Below are 21022 nucleotides of genomic sequence, written 5' to 3'. Positions count from 1 at the left end.
TATATATATATATATATTAATTTAAACACATCATAACCAAAAGCAACAATAAAAAAGTAAATACAGCAATCCCCCCTTATCTGCAGGGGTTAGGGACCAGAGGCATCCGCGAATAAAGAGAAACCCGCGTCTCTGTCTAACCCCACACCTTCTGCGGCCAAAGAACATTTGTTAACCATCCATACTCATTAAAAACACTTCTGATCATGCTTTGTAAATATTTATTAAAGAACATTTAAGTATTGTTCCACATAAAGAGTTTCCTATATATATACTGTATATGTATATATTTAGAACAAAAGACTAGCCTACTGCAGTAACAGCGTACTTTATGACTCAAATTTTTCTCTCAATGCCTTAAAACCAGAAACGTGCACTTCCTCCCTCGTCAAATAATAAACACCTGCTCTGGATAATAATTATACTCCGCAATCATCTTATTCAGCATATCACTTCTGAGTCAGCTGATGACATTGCTCCATGCAGGAGCATGGATGGAGGGGAGCGCGCTTCTCCGCACTCCAAAGGGGGTTCCGCTGTGCGGAGATACACCTCTGCACAGCAGAACCTCCTTCCGACGCAAAACTATCATACAAGCGTTTTGAGTTGTAGGAGTTTTTGTGATGATCTGGAAGAGTCAGGTGACTGGAAAAAAATCCGCAAATACGCGGGGGAACACTCAGAAAAGGAAGAGTCTCCTGTCTAATAAGTTCTTTTATGACGAATTAAACCTTACTTAGTTTAAATATAACTTTTTTCTTGTTTTAATGCATTTTCTTTGTCTTTGATACTAATTTTTGGCAGATAAATATAGAAATTAACTTACAATTATAAGGAAAACACATTTTCTTATGTTTAACCCTTTTATGTGTCATATATATTTAAAGTCATTATTTAAAACATGTCGACCATTCTGTTGAATTATTATATTTGATTTAATTTTTAAAAAACCTATGTAAACAGAATTGTTTTAAGTTGTTTAAAGGTAAGGAGTTGTGTTGTCCAGTTAAATGACAAAAAAATAAACCTTGTGAAATAATGTTGAATATGAAAAGAAAAATCGGAAAACAATATATAATATATAAATATGTGATCATAAATTTGTTATAGTTATTTGCTCAGGCAAAAGACGACAATAGTATTTGATCTAAAAAAAAAACATTTTACGCTCTGAATGCAAATTTTATGACTTTGTTCTGCACATGCTACAACACGGTAAAGTTGTCTGACATTCCAATTCTGTCATTAGATACCTTTAAGACGCTGCCAGCAGACACTTCGGGGGAGCTCGTGCTCTTTCCTATGCCCCCTTCTATCTCCTCATCGTTCTTTCTATTCCTCCTTTGACAGCAGTTGATATGCCTCTAGATTTAGACATACTTTTCTGAGGAGGCAATTTTGCTAGCTATTTGACCTTTTCCATTTTCCCAAGGCCCAGTTCCAGATTAGATTGCTACTCCATGTTTTGTGACTATGTGATTCGACTGGCTTTAAGATTTATTGTCACATTCCTTTACAGAAGCCATGTACGCGAGGTTATAAATGTCCCGTGTTAGATTTTTAACACTGTGAGAACGTTGGTGTCTGCTCTGATCCTCTAGCTTCTTGACAGAATTCATAATCGTTTTAGTTTTCCTTCAGATAAAGTTGATAACGGGGTATTGCATTATGCTCTATCCAGACAAAATATCCACTCTAGCTCTTCATGCTCCTCCTCTCTTGTCTTCAAGTGCCCTTATAGTCTCTTGCACCTCTTCTTATAAATATATATGCAGCCTCTTTTTTTTTTTCAAATAATGGGAGCAAGAGCTCTTCATTAGCAAGAATAGGGGGAATAAGTAAGCTCAAGTGTTGCTGCCCACGTGTGGATCTATACGTGTATCTATGTATGCAAGGGGTGGGTGCGAGGGAGGTAAGCAGCACCGTGGCACTTCACTTGACAAGTATACTAATTACTTCTTTTCAGCAAAGGAGCTCCAGTCTGCCTCTGCCACAGTCTAATGGCCTGACCCGAGAAGCCTCTCTCCATTGCAGAGCCACCCTTGGTCTACCATTACTCTGGAGAAACACACACACACTAAAATGTAGAGTCTCATCTCATCGCTTTCAGGAGGAATCAGGTGGAAGCAGATCAGTTCTGCCCCAGTAACCTCTTCAGGGACTGGGCTCCTCCTGCACAGGAGATACTACCTTTATATTATCAGCTAGAACCAATACAACACCGCAGGTAGTTAAAAACATAAATATGTTTTTTTTTTTTTCTCTCTCTCGCTTCCTCTCATCTCCTGCTCTTCTATTTTTTCAAAGCAGAAGGATAAATTTAAAAGGAGTAAATTGGAAAATCAAATGATGGCTTTAGGCAGCCGCAGAGATTTGCAGAGCTGTCGGCCAGTATTGGAGAGCCTCATCCATCATGTCCCACAAGTAGTCAATTCCTCTAGTATCTGTAAATGTTTTCAGATATTAGCCAATTTATATGCTCCGAGATTCATCATGGAAAATCAGCTTTAGCGGCGCACATTATCAGGACCTGTCTCTCCCTTGCTCCATGAAGTTTGATGAACGAGTGGCCCTCCACAGCTCAATGGCTTGTGCACGGGGTGTGGGTGGGGTGGCATCTAGAGGAAATGGCTAACAGCCCCCCCCAAGCCCCACCCCTGGAAAGAATTGGGTTTTTTAATTAATAAACAAACTTGCAGAAGAGCTCATCAGTGTCAGGGGCAATAACAACCGCCATCCATTACTGTTTATTACAGTCCTCCCTCAGCAAATTTTGCAATTTAATGAGGTTTCTGTTTATTTTTTTTTTTGCTTTTGAGATAATGACTTTTTCAGAGTGCACGCAAGTTAGCACTGCTGAGCCGCAGTTACCCTGTCGTATGTAGACGCTCTTGTTCAAGAATCAAATATGAAAGCAGACTCACAATTTGTTTACAATTGTTGTTTTCCTTAGCAAATCCCTATGGAGGTGTAGCTTTTCTCATCTATTATTCTCATCTTTTTTGCAGAGATGCAGACGTGTGATACAGCACCTTAGTGAGATTTTACACCAACGTGGTACAATTACAATAAATTTGCTGAATGTTTACAAGGTGCAAAGTTGTGCTGCAGGGCTTTGTTCTCCGCGTCTGGTGTTCCTCAGATTGTGCTTTTCATTTTCCTGCATGGGGGTTTTATATGCACGTCTGAGTGCGCCTTGAGTCTGTATGTTTAAGCAGGAAGGCATGGTTCTGAGTGTGAGTGCGGCGTGTCGCTGAGGTGTGTTGCTGTGCTCGGCGGGGGCGTCTTTTAATAAATGTATGCTGATGTTGGAGGCTGCAGCGACGCGAAGGATGCAAGGGCTCTGTTGTTATTTACTGCTGTGTTTGTGCACAGCAGCGAATCCCGGGCCTGCAAATGGCATTACAGACTGTGATGAATGAGCATTAGGGTAAACTCATTTTAAAAGCATCCTGATTTATTAGCAGCCTGGCCTTCCATTTTCATCAGGTCAATGCTTGGCTGAAATCCCACAATGTCAGCGCCAAGGTCACCTCTTTATGGCTATTTTTAACCCCATCGCTCAGATAAATTAGGAGAACAGTCTCGTATTAGTTATTTAGCAAAATATCAAAACACTGTAGAGAGCGACCCTTTTACAGATCTGTGTTATTGGAGACACCAAAATGTGATGGTGGTCAACGTCCAATTTCAACGTCCAATTATGAGCTCTGGTAAGACAAGAGCTTTAATGGCGGACGTTTGCCTTCAGGGAGGTTTATTACAAGCTACTGTTTTGCAGAAGCAGCGTCAAATCTATAAAACGACCATTAGGAAGAGGGGAAAAAAAATCAATCAAAATGCCATTAAAGTGGAATAAGTTGCCAATATTGCTGATGTGGTTGTGGGTCCTTTGATTTTCCTTCAGATTATTAGGCACAGTCGAGTAGTGACTTTGTTAAGGGAAACCAGTGTTGTTGGGGAGTAATATGTCTCCTGGCTTCATAAAGTTTGCTCCCTCATATTTCCCACTTTATTGATTATCCATTATCATTTGTCATGAGGTGTCCTAACTCAAGGGGAAATATAACCCTCTTTCTTCACTGCCGTCTGCACTGCACAGGAGCACGGTATGGATCCGAGTATGAAGGTACCAATCTCTGAGAAAAATGAGCAATGAAATAAAGCACAGTCTTGTGCCTTCCAGCTCTGAGAGGCTGGGTTGGGTTTTGTAGCTCGCAGAGACCAAAACCAAAAATGGTTTGCAAGGAAAAAATAGATACAGAAATAAGATGTTTACTTCATTGTTTGTCATCTCAGTGATAGTTTAAAAAAATGTAGTAGTAAGATAAAGCAAGATTTTTATTTATTTTTTAATGTATTTTTCTTTTTGCCTAAAATGCATGAGAAAAGATTAAACATTCAGTTCAAAGCACAATATAATGTGATCAAATCTTCAACAGTATGTATAAGCTTGTATATTGTCACACAGTAATACAATCCATTTAATCCAGATCTTCTTAGAGATGATTTAGAGATTTTCTTTTGCTTTTACAGTCACAGCAAGTCAATCTGGCAGGCTTTCTTCTCTGATTTATAATGTTAACAGAGAAAGAATGGGGATGAGGGATTGTTAGTGGTCATAACACATATATGCTGCATGAAGCGTTTGTGCTGTCGGCAGAAACATCTACATATGATCTATGCAGACTTTTTAATAGATGTGTAAGAAAACACCATCCACAATAAACAGAATTTTTTAAATATAGAATCATTTTTTTACATAACGTTGGATGCTAGCCATGTTTTACAGATGATATTAACTTTGTATTTTATTTTTTTTATTTTAATTCAGATTCCAAAGCGGTTTTGAACAGCATGTTGAAGGAGCCATCACTAATTCCAGATCAAGTACTGGCCAACAATATCTACCAGGTAACATTCTATAAATCCAGAATAACACAAAAATTTTCCATTAGAGTTTATATCCCATTCAGTTTTGAAAAGTTCTTGCACAAACCTGAAACTATGTTCACACTCCCCTCGGCAACGTGCTTTTCAAGTGACAACTTTTAATGAAAATGAGTATGTAAATGTGGAATTATATAAGTTTACTTCTTCCCTCTTCTTTTCAAGCTCTAAATCTACTTGACCGTAGTTAATAATCACCATGAATCAAATGTGACTTAAGTCTGCTTTTTCTTTAATCAAAGTATTTCCTTATTTCTGTAAAGAGTTAGATACATCCCAGTGTGTTTTTTCTCATATTGTCTTCAATTAATGCTTGAAAATAAACCAAATCAATTTTTAAAAAATTACAAAAATACGCATTTCTGACTTTTGGATTAAAAACTATTGCATTCACAGATAGTTACGCACATTTTTAACACATTTTCATTTTGGGCTCTATGTAAAAAAGTTCAACTATTGAATGCGTGTTACAAGTTAAACCAGGTCAAACTTTGACCAATCAGGGCAAGAAGACCTGCTGGCAGACAATATGGCGGCTGAAAATCATTAGCCGGAAGCGGAAATTCCTCAAGGTTTAAGAGTTGTAGCCACTTTTATTAAAACCTTTTTTTTAGTCTTTAGGATTAGCTTAAAAATTTCAAGAGAACATAAACTCTTTATTAAAGGATATTAACAAAAGTAAAACTGTTGAGGCTTTTACATTGGAGCTTTAGCTCCAGACCAGTGTTTACGTTTGATGTTTGTTAGCTTCAACCCTTAACGCGATCAATGTGAATCCGCTTATTCTGTCGCGGAAAAAGCGGCTTTGTGCCAGAATATAACACTTTATATCAGTAAAGAGGTTTATCTTGGTGAAAAGTTGCTTTGAAGTGTTGCTTACCAGATCAAAACAGCTTTTCTCGCTAATTCAAGTTGATCGTGTAAGGAGTTACGGTATTTCAAAGCATTGTTAGTTTTGGAAGAGACACCTCGGATGTTAATGGTTCAAAGTTTAAAATGCAACAAAAAAAAAAAACTCCAAAAACACTTAACTGTTAAGGTCGCCGGTTTAATTAGAATTTTTCTACCCAAACCGAGAGTATTTTGGTTGTGGACGTTCCCGTTCTGGACTTCCTTCTCGCTAATGACTTTCAGCCGCCATCTTGTCTGCCACCAGGTCCCCCTCAATGAGGGACTTAATTTTGGTAGTGATGTTTGAGTTGGCATTCCATTTCCTCTGCGGAAGTGCCAACCGTTTGAAAATTGATTATGGAGGGGAAATTAATAATTGTGATTTCTATGACGGCTAGTCTCTTGTGTATTGGAATTGAGCAAGATTTACGAGATTTCCACCAAAACTCGACGTTTTGCACCAAGCCTCTTTCAACTGTAAGTAGAAAACATGCGCTAGTGAACAGTTAAAAAAAAAAAAGAAGAAGCCCCTCCCTGCTTGTCCAGTGTGAACACCAGATGCTAAATGGGCGTTTTTCCTCACTCGCCCTGTGTGAACGTAGCATTACACACACGTCCTACAACTATTATTTAGTAATCAGATCATTTAATAGTTTTTGTAACGCGAACCAAACCACCAGCATATCTTGTGTCTATTCCCCCATCAGCTGTGTATGGAGTTCCCTCACCTCTTGTAACACTTCCACACCCTTTTTGCCATGCCTTAATATGTCTTTCCCCTCTTTTCAGTGCACAATAAATGACTGCTGTTATGGACCGCTGGTGGACTGCATCAAACAGTATCCTATCCCATAAAATGTTAAGCCTGAAATTGATGAGGAGCCATTGAAGGGGGATAAGATGTGTCTGGCTTCACCTGAAATAAAAGTCCTGCCTCACAGCGGAGGTGTTTTATTCTGCCTGATGGCCAACTATTTCCATTGCAGCGATTCAAAGCCAATGGATCGAAGGGAACCAGAAGAATTTAAAGAATATATATATAAAATCTAAGCAACGTTAAAATAAGTGGTTTAGATTTTGTCATTTTTTTTAGGACTATTTTTTAATATAGGATTAATAAAAGTAGCTCATATTAACTCCAATATGTGTCCTTTTGTGTGGCTCGTCTCGGCTCGTAGGGCCTTTGCCCTGCAGAGAGGCTGAACGGGGGAGCACACTTCTTGAGGAAAACCAGCTGGGAAGCACACCAACTATTTCCATGGGGAGTGCACTTGTTTAAATGTTTTTAAATGTGTATGGTATTGTGTCTCCCCGAGCTTCATTGTGTGTCTTCGGTTGTGTTGTTCTGTTCTTAGCCAGTCAACCCTTTCGCACCCTGCCCTCCTCCTTCAGTCGCCCTTTTTTTTGCTCTCTATGGCAGCCCTTTCAGTGTCTGTTACTCAAACTTCATAAGAACCGCCCCAATGCTATTTCTTTTTAAAGAGCCACATGTGGACACGAGGAAAACGGCTTATGTGTTAATCAGAATCCATTATTTTGCTTGGTGCGACTGTTAATGCCATAATATGAGAAAATTATAGACAAGTATATTTCTGTTCTGGATTGTCATGTACAATAATTTAATGTAACCTTAACAGTTTTTTTTTGTTTTTCTTGGACATCTGGGATTATTTTTTGCCCGTATAATATAGTCAGAGCTGTATCATTTTATTAACTCAATTTTCGACCCCCCTGAAAATAAATAAATACATAAAATAAATAGATAAATAATACTAAATAAAAATATATATTTCAAAAAATATAGATGAGCTTTATTTTAAAAAGTACAAAAACATTTCTGGGCATTTGGGCTCACTTTTGCTGATATTAAACATAAAATACTTACTCTGTTAAAAATAATTTTTTGTTTGTTTTTTAAAGCTATCTTCTGGATACAGTCGCTTCAATCAGCATTTTAAAACACATTTTCAGCATCTTAGTTAAAATATAAAATGCTGCCGCTGATGTACTGTGTGTTGGATTCCTTGACCCTTTTTTCTTTCAGTGCTATCGGCCAAGAGCATGAGGTACTCCTGCGTGATAAGCTTAAAGAGAGGAATCTTTCTTTTCTTGGTAAGCCTTTTTACCATTTTCAAAGTGACTTTGTAAAAATGTTTCTTTATACATTTGTAGAGAACTTGACTGAACTTCATTCACTCCAACGATGTTATTACTTATTTGTTGGCAAATATATCATATGTAATAATATTTTAATAGATTAATTTGAGAGATATATTTTTTAATACTTAAAATTTTGCTTTAGATTTCATATCAGCTTAGTTTTTTAATTCATTTTCTTAAATATTAACCTTTTAAAATGTTTTCTTTATAAGGTAGTGTTTAGATCTTGAAAGCTATTAAAAAGTTAGGCAATGGGCAGCGAAATTAGCAATTATATTCATCTATATAGGCAGATAGATAGTAGTATCTATAGCATTTTGTTACTTTTTACAAATCTAATGTAAAATGGAGATTTTTTTTCCCCACAATTTTCATTGTTTTTTAGCCATCATTTATGCAAAGAAGCGTAACAACTAGATACTGCAGGGATTTCACAGTCAAGATGTCCTTTGTCTGGCTTGGGAAAGTCCTAACTCAATGCCACCACTCATAAGTATTCATGACGATATGTTTAATAAGAGCCTGTCAAATTCTTCAAATGTTAAAGGCATTACATTCTTTTGTTTATCTCCTTTAGAAAATAAAATTGAATACTTTTCCCAAAACAAAGAAATTGATTTGAAATGAAAACATTACAAAATTTTATTTAGTTGTTTGTTGAACTACAAATGTGGATAAAAGAGTATAAAGGAAAAAGAAATATGCAAACAAAGAAAAACTCTGCAAATAAAAAAGAAAAGCTGCAAATAAAAGAAATGCTTCAATACAAAGAAACATGGCTGCAAATAAAAAAACCACATGGATTTTTCTGGAATGGAACATTTTAGTGTTTTTGTTCCAGGCTGTCGGTACCTGTTGCTAGTTGTGTTTGTCTGGGATAGAAACTGTGTGGTGGTACATGTAACTGGGTTTTGCTGCATATTGGAGTAACTCGGTTATCCTCTTGGTAGTGGTTTTTCTACATGTCGGGTTTCTCCATGTTAGCCGAACCGAACAATTAACGGGCATCCTCCAGTTTACCTCCAAGCCCAGGTCTACATGACCTTACCGAATAACACACTATAAATACTCAAGCAGTAGTAACATCAAACACTGAGATCTTCACTATTACTTTCTCTTTAGTTTTCTGATTCATACTCCTGTTAATTTTCTCATTTTCGCAGCAGTACATCTGCAAAAGCCATCCCCAATAATCCACTTTTATTGTGGCTTTTTTATTTGCATTTATTTATTTATTTTAGCTGCCGTTTCTTTTAATTTGTAGCATTTCTTTTATTTTTTGCAACATAATTTTTTTTTTTTGATTTGCAGCAGGTTCTCTTTTTATTTGTTGCAAGATTTTTTTTTTTTATTTGTAGCAGCTTTTCTTTTCATTTTGTACTATGTTTTCTTTTTATTTTATAGCAAGTTTTTTTTCATTTGCTGCAGTGTTTGTTTTAATTGCAGCATTTCTTTTATTTGCACCTTTTTTATTTGCAGAGTGTATTTTTTTGTTGCACACATATTATCATTGTTATATTTATTATGTTTTATTTATTTATTTATTGCTTCCATGGTGGGTCACTATAAGTTGGTATACAGCGGAAGAATTAATTTAATGATAATCTGACTTTTTAATGCATTTTAAGGATTTAGTTTAATCATTTAAACATCCTACAATAACACTTGTGCATCTGCCTTCTGCAGTCATCCAAAGTCTCGTCTCTAGCAATCACCCTTTGACATTTCAAAAGAAAAAAGAAATGGAGTTGAGAAGGAAACTCTTGGAGGTTGAACTTTTATGCTGATGATTTGTGCTTTTCTTTGGAATACATGAATGTAAAAGGTTAAGAGGGTTCATTGAATGTAGAGATTAAACTACAAGAGATGCAATTATCGCTTATCCTCAGTTCCCAAATATGAGTAATGTAGTAGTGGTTTCATTTAAAATGAATTAGTGATTCGAATGACCAAAAAGCAGAATCATTTTAAGTAAATCATCAATTCTTTTCTGTCAGTTTTATTTTCTAAATGCTCAAATCCTCTGTTGTTCTATTTCATCTAAATACAATTGAAAGTGGTCAGCTCAGGTATTGTGAGATGGAATTTTTACACATCCCTTCCTCCTATCACCTCATGCCATCAGCCTCCAAGGTTAGATGAATGATGACAGATAAAAGTCATTCCCTCCATCGTTAAGACCATATCATTTATTTGGACATAGAGCTCTGACCTTTCTTCAGGGCTGTACCAAGGACTGTTCCAAAACTGTCAGAGTTCAAGGAGCACGAGGGCCACTAAAGCAGCCTCACCCCATCAGATAAATGGATTGGAAATAAGCTACCCAACAGCAGGAATGGCCCATTAATTTTAATCAAAGCGGACATAAAACGACGATCAGACCCACAAGAGAATGTCAACAGCCCAGTGGGTGTGAACAGAGGTTCCCATCATGCCACAAATGCAAACACACTAATCTAATTCAGTATTACCACATCCAGGATGCCCCTCTGTACCACAGGCCACTGGCACTCTCACTAACCTGTCTGAGCTTTCTTTCCCCATTGTTATATTGATACTACCTCATCACCATCACTGACACCGCCACCCTCCATCTCCCCTCAATTCCCTTCCATGCCCCATTAGTTGAGCTTGGCTGGAGACAAAGAGGCAGGCCCTTGGAGCTGAATGACCTGGTCAGCCTGAGATTTAATGGAGAAATCAGGTGTTTTCGGGATAATGGCCAAAGCACACCAGAAGTCAAGGACAATGGCTGTAGCCAGAACAGGCAGGGGTCAGGCGTGCAGAATCTGTAATGCCAGCCTTGTTCTTTTCCCCTGCTGTATTATTACAAAGGGTAGCCAAACTATCTCCTGAAGTGCAGCCATTTAACTGGACATTACATTTTTTGTGCAAAGGCAGCAAATGTGCCAAATATTATTCATTATTTTATTGCACTTCCTTTCTTTATGTGCTTTTTCCTTCGCTGCAATTCAAGGGTTTGCAATGACCACATTGACTGTCCCTGCACTTTTTTATTTTCATTAAGTTGTTTTATTTCTTTAGATGAAAACAAGCTAAGAACTATGGGCTATGATAAAACACCTGACATCATTCTTGAGGTTCCAATTGGTGAGTATTAACATTTGATCAATTTATACTCAGACAAGAACCTTAACTTTATTAGAACGTTGTAAAGCTAATGCCAGATATATTTTATTAGAGAAAAAAAAACATATATTTGGTTAGTGTCTATTACCTAGTTTTCCAGATAAATAAAAATAAAATAACACTATTTGTTTATTTATTTTTTTAATTCAAAAGCTGTGGAGGGACACATTGTGCACTGGATTGAAAGCAAAGCTTCTTTTGGAGACGATTACAGCCATCGCACATACCTCAACGAACAGTTTTGGAGCTATTGGAACAGGTCTGTTTTTTCCATCATTGTTTCATATACCTATTATGTATTAAAATTACAACTATCCCAAACAGGGCTGGCTTGATTCAATCCATTAATCAATTTGAATCTATTTAAGCTCAAGAGATCAATAATTGATTCATAAAAATATAAATTAATTTAGCACATAAAGCTAAAGTCTGCTAGCTTGATGCTAACGTTTAATGGAATTTCCCATAGGATGGCTAATGCTAACGCTCGGTCGACCTAAACATACATTGCTGACTAAATGAACATCTTTATAAACTCACAGGCATGAATTTTCCAAAGGAAATATTTTTAAAGTAACAATTTGTGGTCTGAAACGTGTTTTTCTGCTCAAACTGTCTTCTTCTTCTGGAATAAGGTGTACTGCTATTGTGCGGTCGCCACCTAGTGGCCAAAATGAAACGCCCTCCAGGAGAAGCTGAGCAATGTTTACAATGTTAATGATCTGAACATTTTGTGAACTGTATCAGATTAATATAAATGTATTCAAAACATATAGGAGATTATTAATGTATTTCTTAACAAATCTGTATAAATCTGAAAACTCAAAATTAAATTAAATTGAAGAATCGAAAAAAATCTGAATTGAGTTGATCTGGAAATTAAAATCGATACCCAGCCCTGTTCCCAAATTCTTAACCTAAATCTTTTTATTTTGACCATTGACAACTTTTATCAGGATTAAAACAAAATAACCCACCATTTTTTATCACTTGCTCTCTGGGTTACATAATGTCAAATGGTCTTACTGGTAACCACAGTTGTTTTAAGTATTAGAGTCTACACACAAAAATAAGAATGATTGAGAAATGTAGAATATTTCATTGATCCTTCATGTTAAACTTAAACCTTACATGTTGGTTGCACACTGCCACCAATTAAGTTATTTAGTTGTTATTTATTTGGGCTGTCACTAGCGATTATTTTAGTAGTCAATTAATCAACGATTATTTTTCAATTGGTCTATTAGTCAACAGTTATTATTCATAGTCCATAAACCAAAGTTTACATTGAAGTTAAATGTTAGACACATCTTGAAATAAGTTTTTAATAAAAAATATGGTTGTTTTTTTTAACAAACTGAAAAAAATCTTTGGACTTTGTGTGTTAGCATTTATAGTCACAGATGCACGCACAGTAGTTTGTCACTCACACATGTTACACACTTGCCTCCTCTGACACAGAGTCACAGTTTGTTACTTCAGCTCTGATCCTTATCGACTAGGATGTCCAGCTGAGATGTTGTCAGATGTCACAGAAGTCCCTGTTTGTTCAAGTGTTGCTCTCCGTTCAGAGGCCAGGCAGCATCGAGCTGTCGCACGTTCTGAGTGTTTGTTTCTAGTCCATGTGATTTGGCAGATTAGGGTCTCAGTGCTAGATTTATCGAGATAAAAAAAAAAAATCAATCTTCAAGCTGTTTTTTTATTTTATTTTTTTAGCTGCAAGATAGCCAACCAAAACTAAACATTTTAAGCATTTTTATCAGAGATTTAGATTTAGATTCTTATTTATTGGACAGTTTTTTCCAATAAACAATGAACACAACAAGTAAAGGTCATTAAGTGACCCCAATAACAGAGTTCATTTAGTGGATTATTAAATTGAACTCAATTTAAATCTTAATGCAACCTTTTTGATTTTTTTTTTTTTACTTTAATGGTGCTGTGTTAAAAAAAAATCACTTAACCCTTTAACACCTGAGGAGTCATCAGTGACGCTAAAACACAATCGTTTACATTCTGTAACTTTTTAACCGCAGATCCTGCTAGAATTACATTGATTATGTTAAAAATTACAGTAAATCAAAGAACATAAACGTTGGAGCTCTGCTGTTAAAAGGTTAAAACATAAAGCTAAATAGATTTTTAGAAATGCATTATTTTGTGTTTTATTTTATTTTGTATTTTAATGTATGTATTTTATATTTTGCATTAGTGAGGTGTTCACTTTTAACTCCAAATTGGCTTTTTAATCATATCTTTTTAAAATAATTTTCTAGTAAAAATGTAATTAGGTTGGAAAAAATGTTTTATTGTGTTTTTGATTGGTATATTTAAATTTGGAGTCGAGCCGCAACCATAAACAAAAAAACAAGATGGAATATCGGTTCCAAACCACATTGGCATTTCAATGTAGGGCTGCCACAAGCCATTATTTTAATAGTCGACTAATCACCGATTATTTTTTCCGATTAGTCGACTAATTGGTTCATGCTGAAACAGGATGTAAAGCACACATCTTAGCAATCATTAGTCGCTGAAGATGCTAGTGCTGATAGTGGAAGATGCTGAAATTGATAGCTACAAAAATGCTGAAGCTGAAATATTAGTTTAAATGCCAAATTAGCCTAATAAACTGAAAAAACACCAAAACAGCTAGCATGTAGCTGAAATATTAGATAAACTCCAAAATAGCCTGAAAAACCTTAATAAATGCAAAAGTCAAAAAATCTATCAGAATGCCGATAAAACTTTCAACTTTAATACAATCCGACTCCATAATATTAAAATGAATCAACTATTAAATTAGTTGTCAACTATTCTAATAGTCGACTAATCGTGGCCGCCCTATTTTAGTGTTTTATTCTTTGACCTAACGCGTTGTCATCTTATAGTTTTTACGCATTCTTGTGCATGTTTACTATGTACAATACTTGTTATGTGTTACAACTTTTACAAGAACTTTTTTACTCTCACAAAATTAATAGAGACTGTGGGAAAATAAAGAGTTATGTCAAAGCATGATTGCTTTCTTTCATTTCCTAAGCAATTTCAGTAAAGACTGGGCCTAGAGGCCTGATCTATGGTGTGTCCATCTATTGCTTCATTCCTCACTGTCAGTTGTGAGTCCTTGACTTTAAATCCTTCGGTTTTCTTTTTGATTGCCCTTGGAAAAACACCCAAGTCTTTGTAATTACCTCTTTTGCCCCGACTGACATTTCCAGTGATTTGCTTATTTTTCATGAATTCCCTCGTTGCTTTAGCTGAGATGCTTGCTGGTGTTAATTGTTCAGCAGTTGCCCTGGAGCACTGCAGAGTAAAGATGTGTTTTTTTTTTAAGACAAAAAGGGAAAAAATATATATTGCTAATTTTCCCTCTAAAGCCGTTACTCGGTGCATTTATCATCTAGGCAATAGTCTTGCCAACACACTAACCCAATAATGAACCCCTCTTCAGTGGAGTGAGGGGTAATGATGCTTCACTTACAATGCTCTCAAGAAAAGAAAAAAAAAAGCCAAAGGATTGAAAAAATGACGGGAAAAACAGTACTGTGCAGAATCAGATGATGCGTTCAGGCCCGGTGCCTGGGTGAGACGGTAAAGCGGCAGCTATTGGCGTCTTCTGGCCATCAATCTTAGCCGGGGATGTTCCAGAGCCAGGAAGCCCTCTGCTCTGACGGATGTTCAGATAATTAAGTGATCAATCTTAGCCAACTATCTGAGTTGCATAAAAATTATTCACCTGCTTGTGAATATTAAACACATAATGAGCCTCTTGTGTGTTTTAGAAGAAGTGGGTAAGGTTAACCCCAGCATGTAATGAAATATGAACTCCTGTATGGCATCTACTTAACAATCCCACCTTGATTATGGTCTGCTTAAATCATTTTATTCCTGGAAAACTTTCTTTTATATCCCTGCACTTGAGGTTTTACTCTTGTACTTTTTTTTTCTGTAGTTAATTATATACCTTAGCTTAGTAATCACAATTACAGACGTCTGTATCAATTAGTATTTTTAATACTGAGCGTAAATACTCCTCTTAACATAGTGTTTAAAGTTATATTTGCAGTAATATCTGTATTTAATGCAAAAGACGAAAATGTTTTGCCACTTGAACAGATTTAGGTGTCAAGTAATAACTTGCATTTTTAAATTAATATAAAAAAATAGTTGACATATTATATCAAGACTCAAAAAATAGCTAAGAATTGTAAATATGTAAATTTAAGTAAATGCCTTGTTTTGTGAGGCTAATGTTTTTTTTTTTTTTTAATACAGCAATAAAGGGTGTTTTAGACGACAAATTGTTACTTTAAAAAATATTTCTCCTTAAAGGAGTTTAGAAAGTTCATACCTGTGAGTTTATAAAGATGTTCATTTAGTCAGCAATGTATGTTTAGGTCGACCGAGCGTTAGCATTAGCCATTCTATTGGAAATTCCATTAAATGTTAGCATCAAGCTAGCAGACTTTACCTTCATGTGCTAAATTAATTTCTTATTATTATTACTATATTTTAATGAATCAATTATTGATTTATTAAGCTTAAATCGATTCAAATCAATTATGCCCTACCAAAATCAGCATTGAAATTAGGAGCAAACTGTAGTCATTTTTTCTATTCAACGCATTTAGAAGAAATGATCAATTATTGCTTTGAAATGGATCTTGCGTGTTATACTGTTCTGCGGTACTTGTTTTAGTTCATTATCTCCTAACTTGTCAGAACAGGCATAAATCATCATCATTCATGCTTGGATTTCTGTACACCGCTCATGCAGAAGGAGTTTTGTTTCGGTTAGTTATGCATTTCCAGATTATGTCAAATAGCTAAAATCTAAATCTAAAAGAGCTTCAAAATATTCGTTTCTTTACACATGTGAAAAAGGCAGAACTCATTGTGTACCCATGCTGGGACACTATCAAATAGCACCACCCAACACATTAAAAAACTGCTTTTTATTTGATTTTGTTAATGTCTAGTCCTTAAAAAAAACTGCAAAATTTGACGTTTAACATTTACTCTGTCTATCTTTCTGTTTTTCTTTACTTCTCCAAACCTCAAATTATTTTTTCATCTGGGTTCCACTGACAAATTCTCCTTTGAGGGCTCCAAATGGGTCCTAATTGCCGTCTGTCATTTGTTTAACCTCAGTAGGTCAACAAAATATTTCAGAAATGTGTTCATTTTTTACCTCAAAGAAAAGAAATTCAAACCTGTTATAACTTTAAGATCAAAAAGGTAGAACCATATGACTAGACCTTTTAGTTTTCCTTTTTTCCCCCCACTTCCACCCAACCACACATGACAGGCATCCCGAGTGAAAATAAGCCGGAGTGCCACCTCAGCCCCTCCCTAAGCAAATCAGCTGTGCGATTCGTAAACTGCAAATGTGTCAGAGTTGAAAATGTTAGCGCTCTTAATGGAGGCTTGAAAAGGTTAGATCTGATAAAAAGCTGTCAGCCGTCCACAAAACATGATTTATAGCAAAATAATGGGACAGTATGCCTCATTTCTCCCTCATATGAAATGGGGGTTAAGGCTCTTTGGTTTGCTATTATACATGACCATGTGGAAATTTGTTGAGACTTGAATTCTTGCATGGGTATTATGTTTCATCTGGTTGCTTTGTTTTTAGTAATTTTGAAAAGCCGTGACCTGTTTTAATATAAATTTATATCCAGCTGTAATTACTACCCGAAAGTTCTCATACTCCTCCTGAGGCTGTGTTGATGTTATTTAACTATTTTTGTTGTGTGTTACACATTTCTTCCATCACTGATCAGCTGTTTTGTCAGATTCTTTAAAGAAAAATAACAGTTCGCTGTAACTTTTACTGTAGAATCACATAAATCCTGTCAGTTCTTGACATTGAATATGTTTTTCCAATTAAAAGTGGAACGTCTCTATCTTCTTTTAATGGATATGCCTATCATTTTAATTTGAAAAATCAATTACAGTTAAGAAAATTGGAGATAGCCGCTTCTGAGTTAACGTGATTATTTCTCTCAAAGAAAAGGGTGGAATAAGAATAAAAATGCAGATAGATTTCTGTAACTTCACCACCCACGTCATTTTTCTATTAAAGCCTTCTCGTCACACGCAGCTTCTATCTATGGTGTGGAGATGTAGTCGGACAATAGTACTAAAAGCCTCAGATGCAAGGTCATCACATAGCCAGAGCAGATAGGGCATGTCACCTGAGAGAAGATGACCACAGGCTTCTGCTGATACAATGCGGCTGGACATCCCATGACCGCCCCAAAGGCAAATGCTGCTGCTTCTAGGTGACAGTATGACACCTCGAAGACCTGTGTCCACCCGTACGTTACCTCAAGTTCCCATCAGATACGTGTGAGAGGAGACTGAACGATAACATCTATAACTACAGGAGCTCTTGAACTGGTGATGCCTATAGTCAAGGTACTAGGAGTGTATGAAAATATCGATTAAGTGAAATATCGCGATATTTTATTTGGCGATCGATCTTAAATACTGCCAAGACCATATTTAGTAATTATTTAAAAGCAAACATATAAATAACTCTTTTGTTTTCCACTTAAAAAAATACCAAAAGAAAAGCACGACTTGGGGAAAAGAAGCTTGTTTATGAGATACAGTTTCTGCTTAATGTTCTGATCATTAAATAATATGTATTTTACAATTTTACTTTTGTGAAAAATATTTTAATACTCATATAATTCTCAAAAGGGCCATACCAAGTTTTTCAGAGTAAACTATATCCATGTAAATGATCATATATTAGCCCTGCGACAGACTGGCGACCTGTCCAGGGTGTACCCCGCCTTCGCCCATAAGTAGCCGGGATGGGCTCCGGCACCCCCGCGACCCCGAAAGGGAAGAAGCGGTCAGGAAGATGGATGGATGGATGATCATATATTACCTTTGGAACACCAAAAAATGAATTATTTGTTAAATACGAGTTATTTTTGCTAGCTATTTTTGTACCTGGAAGCAAGACTCGATATCTGAGGCTCTGCCTTTCGTTCCCTGAAGGTGCCACCCACTTCCTGACGTCCTCCTAGAGCCAGCGTGTCCACCTCGAAAAAATGAGCGGAAATTTTTATTTATTTATTTATTTTAATATTGATGTAGGCCCACATACAGTGCAGCTTGGAAATTTGCCACAGACAGAGTGGTAATGGCTAATGGGTTCATTTTGCAGTGAAATTCTGTCTTTATTTAGGCCTCCAAACGGAGAGTTATGAAAAAATACTCATATTTCGGACGTCACTTTCGTTCGATGACGTCACCAATAATCGCCGGTCCGCTAGCATTAGCGCAGAGCTTCCAGCGCTCAAATATACATAACAGCAGCGGGTTTTATAACTTTAAAAAAGGTCATGCTCCAACAAAAAGTATTTTCTTACATTTAAATGTCAATGTCTGTGCTTCAGAGTGCACCCACGTGAAGGAAAGAATTTCTTTGCGCAACGCGGTTTACCCTCCGATGGAAGACTTTGTATCCCTCCGTTTGGAGGGTCAGATTTAAAAACTAGATTTCCCGGAAACACTTAGACTTAAACTGCTCCTTCAAATGGACGGGAAGGGGAGAATTTGGATTGGACCAAAGTGTTTGTGTTAGGCTGGGGGCGGAGCAGACTCTTCCTGAAAGGGGCGGTCTCACGTTGTGATGTCAGATCGTGAAGACCCGCTCGTTTCCGTGGGTAAGGGAGGGGCTGCTTGGTTTTTAGAGGATTGTGAGGATTGAACAGTATAATGCACTTAATTTAACTTGATTTTTCATAATTAAAAAAAAAATTGAGTCATAATTTAAAAAGAAAAAAAAAACAGTAAAGTATTGTGTGGTACTGTCTTGAGATATATCGGGATATGTATCGTATCATGACGTGTATCGCGATACGTATTGCATCACCAAACTTAAATTACTACTGTGGTGTTTTTAAATGTCTACGCAATAACTGACTTACATTTGTGATTTTATTGTGTATATTGCTTTTAATGTCATTATTATTATTGTTTTTATGTTCCTAATATAAATTCAAGTTTAGATATTTCTTTTTTTTTATTGAACAATTTAATATTCAGGAGCTTCTGGCATAGCCGTTCCAGTATTTATAGTCCTGGATGCCCCATGCGGGGCAGGAACGTGGCCTCTTTTATTGTTTTCTTTGTTATGACATCCTACCGTAGAATATTCCAGCACTTAGAAAAATAGCTTTGCACAGTGGTGACTCCTTTAGGGCTTTCCAAGTGTTTGTTTTAGGGCACAGCATCACAAAGAAGTGTAATGCTGGGCCCCAAAGCACAAGCAACTTGAAATATTAATGGCAAATGACAAGCCAGCTCTGATGCTTCAAGGATTTCATGCTTTTAAGGATGCACATTTGTGCGCATTGTTTAAGGCGTCAAGGGTGTAATCCGCACTCTCAGGTCTGCAACAGCCTCAGGATTTAGCTCAGGTTAAGCCTCCATGTCTCCTATTTATTTTCGGCGGATTGCAAGCATACATTACCCAAATTTGTCACTTACCGCTGAGTGTAAGAGCGGCTTTGACATGGCCGCTGTGTACGCTCAATGAGGAGCTGGACAGACAGCAGAACGAGCGATATGTACCCCTCCTCCTGTCATCCTGTTTCCCGTGACACTGTAAGACGGAGAGAAAAGCCTCCAGTAAAATGAGGTGCAAGCATGTCTGCTCTGTGAATTTCAGTTTGGGTCTGGAACTTTTTTAAAGATGAACACATATATTTTTTGTCAGCTTTCACGATGTATGACTTCAGGGTTACGAGGCACACTTTCCCCCTCCTATTTTCTTAGTCTCACTGTCTCTTTCTCATTTTTCTCGCTCCTACACGGACTTGCTGGGTTTAATTTCAGAAAGAAGTCGACTGCATTTATCAAAAGCTCTGGGAGAAGCAGGAATTGAGAAGGTCAGTCCAACAGGAGAATTTCAGAAACTTTAAGACATTCTGGTCTACATTACCTCACGTGATGTTGAACTTGGAGTCATATTTTTATATAATGGGATTTTGAATGTAAAACTGTCCATCTACAGAGTTATGAAGGCATCTGCTGAATATCTTTCTCTAGAAATCTACAGGAAATATAATTTACAATTAACTAGCAGTAGAGAAGTTGCTTTTGCATTTATGCTGAATTTTCTATAAATAATTGAAAAACAGATCAGTGATAAAGTAAAATAAGGCTGCAACATTATTTTTAGGGATTTTATTCATCATTTTTAACTGTTTTTTTTAAGCAACTCTACAGCTTTTTGAAAATGGTCATCAGTCACATTCTAGAGGCGGAGCTTAACTTCACTAATCATATATATGGATATGAGATCGGCCTTCCTGTTTCCTGTAGCTGTGGAAGTAAATGAAGTGTTGGCTTAATTGGTTGCCAATTAGGATTGCAAAATATAAGGAAACCTTTCGATGTGCGATATTAGTGATCAATATTTTGATATTCAGATGCATGAACAAATAACAGAACAAATACATAATTTTAATTTCACTGCAACAGTTTTATTTATTTATCAATGTAAGTTATATTATAAGTTGTCTCAATAGCCAAAACTAATATTGACAACAATTACAATATTAGTGTGCACTTTGGCTTTTTTAAAAACTAGGGCCGGTAATTGATTTAAAAAAAATAAATAATTAAAAAACTAAAGCACAGCAACATTGTACATAGTGATGCTGCAGTATTTTGGAATATGAGAATGTGAAGTTTAATAATTAACATTTTTTAAGCACTTTTTAAAAAAAAATATTTTTTGTTTATACATATTTTTAAATATATTTAATACAAAATTTTTTGCAACTTTTCAGAAAAACTGCCTCAACATCAGGCGTTTTAGGCCACAACAATTATAAATATC

At 36.2% G+C, this 21022-nt stretch overlaps 1 protein-coding gene across 1 annotated transcript in view; it reads left to right on the top strand.

Annotated features, from left to right (window-relative positions):
• Positions 1-21022, top strand: part of cdin1 (CDAN1 interacting nuclease 1) — a gene marked incomplete at its 3' end in the record, with an annotated part of 69929 nt that overhangs the window by 26326 nt on the left and 22581 nt on the right. The window contains 5 exon segments of the mRNA XM_024295624.2: positions 4835-4914; positions 6631-6680; positions 7886-7953; positions 11047-11112; positions 11305-11410. Coding sequence (XP_024151392.1) covers positions 4835-4914; positions 6631-6680; positions 7886-7953; positions 11047-11112; positions 11305-11410 — 370 coding nt within the window.

Source organism: Oryzias melastigma, linkage group LG22 (assembly GCF_002922805.2).
Source record: "Oryzias melastigma strain HK-1 linkage group LG22, ASM292280v2, whole genome shotgun sequence".
Classification (NCBI taxonomy): domain Eukaryota; kingdom Metazoa; phylum Chordata; class Actinopteri; order Beloniformes; family Adrianichthyidae; genus Oryzias; species Oryzias melastigma.
Note: the sequence above shows the minus strand (reverse complement) of the source record. Positions and strands in the feature narration are given on the sequence as shown.